The following is a 6,866-nucleotide window of genomic DNA, read 5'->3' as shown; positions in this document are numbered from 1 at the left end:
AATTAGAGAAATTAATAGTAATTTATAATGTTGTTTACATGTTCAAAATATAAATGAAATTGAATGAGCAAATATGTATATTAGAAAATAGATATGAATCTATGAACTACGAGATCTACAAGAAATCAAAATAGAAACTTGCCAAAACATTAAAACTAAGATTGAGAAGAATAAATTTAATTTTTAAAAATTAAAAAATATATTTTTATCAATATCTCATCAGAAAATCAATCGGAAAAAGGTCTTACAACATTTCCAGCAAAATAGTAATTTTTGGGAGCAAAAGCTCCCACAATAAGCCTATCGGCTTAATTATTATGAAAGAAAAATGAAATGAAAGGTCTTTTTATTTTCGAGGATACTAACAATGTGGTTTTGGATCTACATATCGTGAGAGCAATATAAGACTATCATGAACTTCTTATTAGAAACACCTAACTATACTACAAAGAAATTAAACATATCCTATCCCCTATACTATTTAAACTTGTAACATTTATATCAGAACATAAGTTCTCCACACTGTAGAAAAATTCAAACAAACACACTTTTAATGCTCTACATCTCAACTTATAAATAACACCTTTTAATGCACTATTAAATTGACTTCCCTTCAGAAATATAAGCCATTTAAAAAAAAAAAAGTATGCGACTTAAAACTTCATTTTGATAATATCAAATGTTCAACTTTTCATATGCAATCTTATTGTATCCCTCATCTACTCCAATAAATGGACGGATATAACGAACACCCATATGTTTCATACTTCGCTGAACAACCAATAAAATTACATTGAAAGACTCCTCCGCATTTGCAATGCATATTCCAGATTCCGCTCAGGTGAGGGAAGTACTTTCTTGACGCTGTCCCTCTCCATACATTTCTTAACCCATGCATTAAGCAGCGGATACTCACTTTCAAATGGTATCTTGAAATTCCCGAGAGTTTCACTCGCATGGAACCAAGAAGCGTAGGGAATGAAGGCGATATCTAGGAACCCAAACTCATTTCCACCGAAGAAAGGCAGTGATCCACCTGACGACATCTCTTTCAGTGCACCTTCCAATAATCGAACGCTCTCCAGCATATCACGTTTGGCCTCCTCCAGAGCCTCGTCTTTCGACCTCAATATGCGAGATGCCGAGTCATAAAACTGCAACGAAAAAGACAAATTAAAAAATAATTATATCCCAATTATCAAAACGAGAACACAAGAATACCTTACCTTCTTATCTATGAAATCAGCCCAGAAACGGGCCAGAGCACGATCATATGGCTCGAAGGGTATAAATCGCTTTGAATCCCAAGCCTCATCGATGTAATGAAGAATTACAAGGGACTCACATATTGGTTTGCCATTGTGGATAAGGACCGGCACTTTCTTGTACACGGGATTCATTTGCAGGAGGAGTTCACTTTTGGTGGACATCGACTCTTCAACGTATTCATATTTCACGCCTTTCTCTTCCAAGGCAATCACGACGCGCATGCCAAAGGGACTGGGCCATATGCTCAGTACCTTCACTTGCTCCATCTCACAGATAAACAAAACCCAATGTTCTGACACTCTCACAGAAGGAAGCGTATTAGGTATATATATTTGGAAGCCAATGTCATTAGTTTTAGTAGATATCGATTCTCGACAAGAGATGACCTAAGCCCTTACCTAAGATGGACATTAATCATTTGTCCTTGCATATTGTCCCATCGGAAATTACAGAGTGCAAAAGAACGTGACAGATGGAGCCCATTACTACTTTGTAAGCTCCAATTCTTCAGATAAATGCAGAGATGGGGTGATATTTTATATGTTTGAAGAGTTTTAAATTCAATTAAGATTGTTTTTTATATGTGATATGAAAGTATAAAGGCATCTCTGTATTAATATGCTCAACTTGCATAGATTCCAGTTTTTGTTGGCATTTGTTTCACTTAATTTCACTTGTAATATGTGTCATTTTATATAACTAGCATTTGTACCCAAATGTCCAAAATTATGCTGATTGTTTGGCCTGAAATTGCTCCCAAAGAATCATTGGTAAAATGTAGATCAACATTATTTTTCTTAGAGGTACAATTCCTTTGTAATATTGCTAATGCTACTCTTTTAAATTGCTATTTGCATTGGCTTCATCCTTGTGTGAATAGAGAGTGGCAATGGTTCTTCACTTGAAGTATTTTGAAAATATTTAAACTTTTAATAACTATTCTAGAGCAGCTTTAATTGATGTGGTGGTGTACACCCTTTAGTCTTTTGATTAAACTATTGTTTGTGTTGGCTTCATACTTGTGTGAATAGGGAGTGGCAATGGTTCTTCACCTGAAGTATTTTGAAAATATTTAAACTTTAATAACTATTCCAGAGTAGCTTTAATTGCTATGGTGGTGTACGCCCTTCATTTTGTTGATTCCGAGTCAAACTTGGTCGTTGTTCAAAATACTTTTATTTAGTGATATTTGTATTGAGAATTTGATTACACATTTTCTTTATTTCTTTGGTTAGACAATAAAAAATCAATACGTTTCAATGTATCTTATGTCTAGTATGTTTCTCGTGTCTTATAGGTTTGAATAATATTTATATTATTTAATTATTCCTTTTATCTTTTTCTATGTAATTAAATAATCATATATTTATTATTTAATTATTTCTTTTTGCAATATATTGTTAAAATAATTAATTAATTATGATTATATTTCTTTCACCAAATGTTAGAAATAAAAGGGGTCATAAATTCACTTGTCACTCATTTTTCCAATAATTGCTCATATTTAACTTTTCTTGACAAGTGAATCTTACCCCTTCCTTTTTAAACACTTTTCATTATAACCATTAATTTTTTACTCAATCCTAATATTATCATGCATCATGAACCATTACTCTTATTAAACTTGTTGGTGTAAATAAGTATTTACTTATTACACTTACTTAAGTTTTACTTAGGTTAATGCATTATTTAATTATTTTGCATTATTTTATTATTATTTTAGGTAAGACACTTAGGAGTTTGTGAACTCTCATTGAGTTACACAACTCTAATTATGCACATGGTGTCTACAACATAGGAGTATGCATCATTCACTGAGTTGTCATGATGACAACACAGTTATCCACACTCCTCATTTAGCACATGTTGTCTACACCACTAATTTGCATTCTACATCAATTATAGGCTTATCCTCACATCATCGCACTTAATCTCGTGCTTAATGGAGGATAACCCATATCTAGTGGACATGTGCCTGGTTGTATGACATATCATGATGCTGACTCCTATGCATTCTGGAAGCTCTCCTGAGGCCTTTATATTCAGGCACTCCTAGTGTACTCTCATCTAGTTATTGAATGAATATCGTCATTCTCATCATACTCTGTCTATTTTGGTCTACTGTGTGCTTGTGTTGAGTTCTTTAGTTCTTGGGTGAATTCTGGCCCAAGCCAAATTCTTACATGGTATCAAAGCAAAGGGAGATTCTCATCACATAGCCATTCGAGATAATTCATGCTTCAACACCTCGACACGAATCCGAAGGATCCGTAGAAATTGGGAGCATCTAGAGCCAGATCTGACCTCACTGTTGCATTCAGAGCATCAATTCTATGAAAATTGACTATAAACTTGCATATATTAGGTGAAAGTTGATCGTGAGGCAAATTTTTTTTGCAAATCGGAACCCGGATGCCCCGACTTGCAATTCGGTATGATCATTTGATGGATATGATTATTTAAATATTCAAGTCTACATTTATTTTTTCTCTGCAATTTTGGTCATTTTTCAAACTTTATTTTCAAAATTATTTTGAGAAATTTTTTTTTGGCCGAACTCAGTAGTGACACCCTAGCTCGGCTCTATAGATTTTTTGTCAAAATTTATTATTTATTTGTAGGGTTTACTATTAAGTCTGCAGGCATCTTTATCTATCATTTCAATAAGCAAGCCATACTTGATAAATCCACGAACAATCTCCTGCCAAAGTCAGGCAAATCCCGGCAGGGACCAAATCCAACCCACCGGTGACCAAGCCCACTACTTTTGTTTTATTCACCACGGTAGATTGTATTTGTCTAGCGCATTAAGCACTTATCCCACGCATGTGGGATTATTCTCAACTTCTCTAGTGACCCTGAAAAATCTAGCCATGACACAGAAGCTCTGGCAAGGTTTTTAAAATTTGGTGACTTCTTACAGCAACACGTATCCACACACCTATCTACTAACTCATCATGCAAGACAGCAACCAACATAGCCCAGTCAAAAATTTGACATGTCACATTGCCACATGATCTTTTGCATACATTGTACGGATCCATACAGTACAAAAATCTGCATCAGTGGCCATGTCATCCAGTGGGTCTGATTCTCACTGACGTCATCAATTTAGTTGATTAACTTTGACGCACATCTAGATGTCAAAATTGGGCAAAGTACAACTACTGTGACGATTGTATGACCATCCAATTTAACCTCGTCATTCGCTCATGCAACCCCTCTCCAAATTGATTTTTTTTTTTACAGTCCAACTTCGAGAGGCCATAACTCGTACATCCAGACTCCAAATTAGGTGCAATTTTTTTTGAAATTGGGTAGAATTTTCTAAATTTTTTAGTGGTGTAGCTAGTTTCTGGTTTTGGTGCTCGAATTGTTCAAAAATTGGATTTTTTTTGTGACTGTACATGGATAATCCTACATTTTTGCAACTTCAAACGCTTTGTACGGGCACATCTGAAGTTAAAAACAAGTTCCATTTTTTTTGAAAGCACATTTTTTTGGTCTACTTTTCAGATTTTGTATCAGATTGTAGTGTTGTATGGAAAAAATTGTCACTTTTAGCAATATGGCCTTTCTTTGCTTTATAATGCTTTAGAATTGTAACACATTGTAAAGTTTCAAATTTGTACTCCATTAAGAGGTTGTAACAAACAAAATTAGAAGTCCACGAAGGCCAAAATTGGCAAGTGGCCCATTGTAATTGCACTAGTGATAAAGTGCCCAAAGCATCTATTTTTTGGGGGTTTCTTGATTTAGTGAAAAGGGGAGGTGTTGTTGCTATTGTGTTCTCTCTTTTCTACACTTTTCTTTCATTTTCTACACTATGGGAAACTTTAAGTTTCCAAAATTAACTCTTCATAACTATGCTTCATGGTCAATGAAAATGCTGTATCACTTAATGCATAATGGAGTTTCACAATATGTAGATGGTACTCTTCCTAAACCAGCAGGTGATAATGTATCAACAAGTGAAATTTCTAATTGGGTAGCAATGGATAGGAAAGCCATAGGTGATATATGTTTGGGAGTAGATGATAAGATCATGTATCAAATCAAGAAATGTAGCACATCCAAGGAAGCTTGGGATACCCTCGAAAGCCTTTATGGGAAAGTGTCTGAAGAGGATGTGTTCAAAATTGAAGATGAGCTTGTATCATTAGATCCAAAGTCATATGACTCCATATAGGACTTCATCATTACGGTGAATGAATTAAGGACGAAGCTTACTGATTGTGGGAGTTCTATCAAAGATGACAGACTGATCTATCTCATACATAACAAGCTACCACCAAAATATTCCACATTTGTATCTTCTTTTAACACCTCAAAGACTACCTTAGGGTCTGCCTACAAGAAAATCACTTTTGATGAATATGCTAAACTGTTGGATGATGAAGAAAAGAAGTTGAAATCAATGGGGATTCTCAAATCACCTCAATCCAAAGCATTGGTGGCAAATAATGAGGGTTCTCAACATTTAGCTGCACAATCTTCAAACAAAGGAAAGGGTAAGAAGAAATGGAAGGACAAATTTGAGGATGCAGAAAAGACAACACCTCAATCTAATCAACAAGGCAAGTCCTCGAATTCCAACAAGAAAGGGGACAATAATAAGGAGAAAAAAAAGTGCGCTTATTGCAAGAAATTGGGTCATGAAGAGTATGAGTGTTATCTTAAAAAGATTGATGAATTGACCAACATCATGAAGAAACATAATGTTCCATTGCCTAATTCTTATAAGAATAAAGGGTCATCTTTAGATTCAAAGGGCAAAGGGCAAGCATTCATGGTGAATGCAAATTCTTCAAAGGAATGGATATTTGACTCAGGGGCCTCATATCATATGGGTCCTTTAAAGGAGGATTTTTCTTCATTGAATCACTCAAAGGCACCACACATCTTCATGGGGAATGATAGAAAAATGGAATTTGAAGGAAAAGGAGATGTGGAGATGGAAAATGGAGAGTTTCAAGAGGTTCTCTATGTTCCAAACCTAAGTTCAAATCTCCTATCAATCTACAAAATCACTCACCTCGGAGATGGACATAGAGTTGAGTTCCTTCTAGACTCAGTAAAAGTGTACAGTCTTAAAGATGATTCCTTGGTTGCAATGGGGAAAGTGAATGATCACAAGAGGTTGTACTCTTTCTCTCACTTTGTACCCAAGTCTTCTTCAAAGGCCTTGTTATCTCATTCCAATTCAAACATGCAATTATGGCATGAGCCGTATGGTCATCTTGACTACCGCTACCTTTAGCAACTTTGCACATACCACATGGTGAAAGGTCTACCTCAAATAAAATTTTCTAAGGGTGAGTGTTCAACAGATTTAGTGGATATGCATCTAGAGGGGAAGTTACAGAGAGGGAAGTCTTCTAGAGTAACAGGTGTTCTACAAATGGTTCGCATGGTATTAGCAGGTCCTTTTGCATTCAGCTAGGGTTGCTACATACTTACCTTTGTTGATGAATTTTCAAGGTTCACTTGGGTCTACTTTCTGCATAATAAGAATGAAGTGTTGGACATGTTTCTAGAATTCAAGGCTCATGTAGAATGGAAATCCAGGAAATCCATCAAAGTACTCCGAATGGAC

The 6,866-nt window shown here is 35.3% G+C and overlaps 1 protein-coding gene across 1 annotated transcript; it reads right to left on the bottom strand.

The window, feature by feature from the left end:
* Nucleotides 1-788: 788 nt before the first annotated feature.
* Nucleotides 789-1,544, bottom strand: LOC149545704 (putative glutathione S-transferase). The gene is made up of 2 exons (XM_089793823.1): nt 1,227-1,544; nt 789-1,154 (listed from the first exon to the last, which is right to left on the bottom strand). Exons 1-2 carry the CDS (start codon nt 1,533-1,535, stop codon nt 789-791), a joined length of 675 nt encoding a protein of 224 aa, XP_089649949.1. The 5' UTR covers nt 1,536-1,544.
* Nucleotides 1,545-6,866: the final 5,322 nt, after the last annotated feature.

Source organism: Cupressus sempervirens, chromosome 7, assembly GCF_028749045.1.
Source record: "Cupressus sempervirens isolate cs-2001-9-10 chromosome 7, ASM2874904v1, whole genome shotgun sequence".
Lineage (NCBI taxonomy): Eukaryota > Viridiplantae > Streptophyta > Pinopsida > Cupressales > Cupressaceae > Cupressus > Cupressus sempervirens.
The sequence above is the reverse complement of the archived record's forward strand: the minus strand, read 5'-3'. Positions and strand labels throughout refer to the sequence as shown.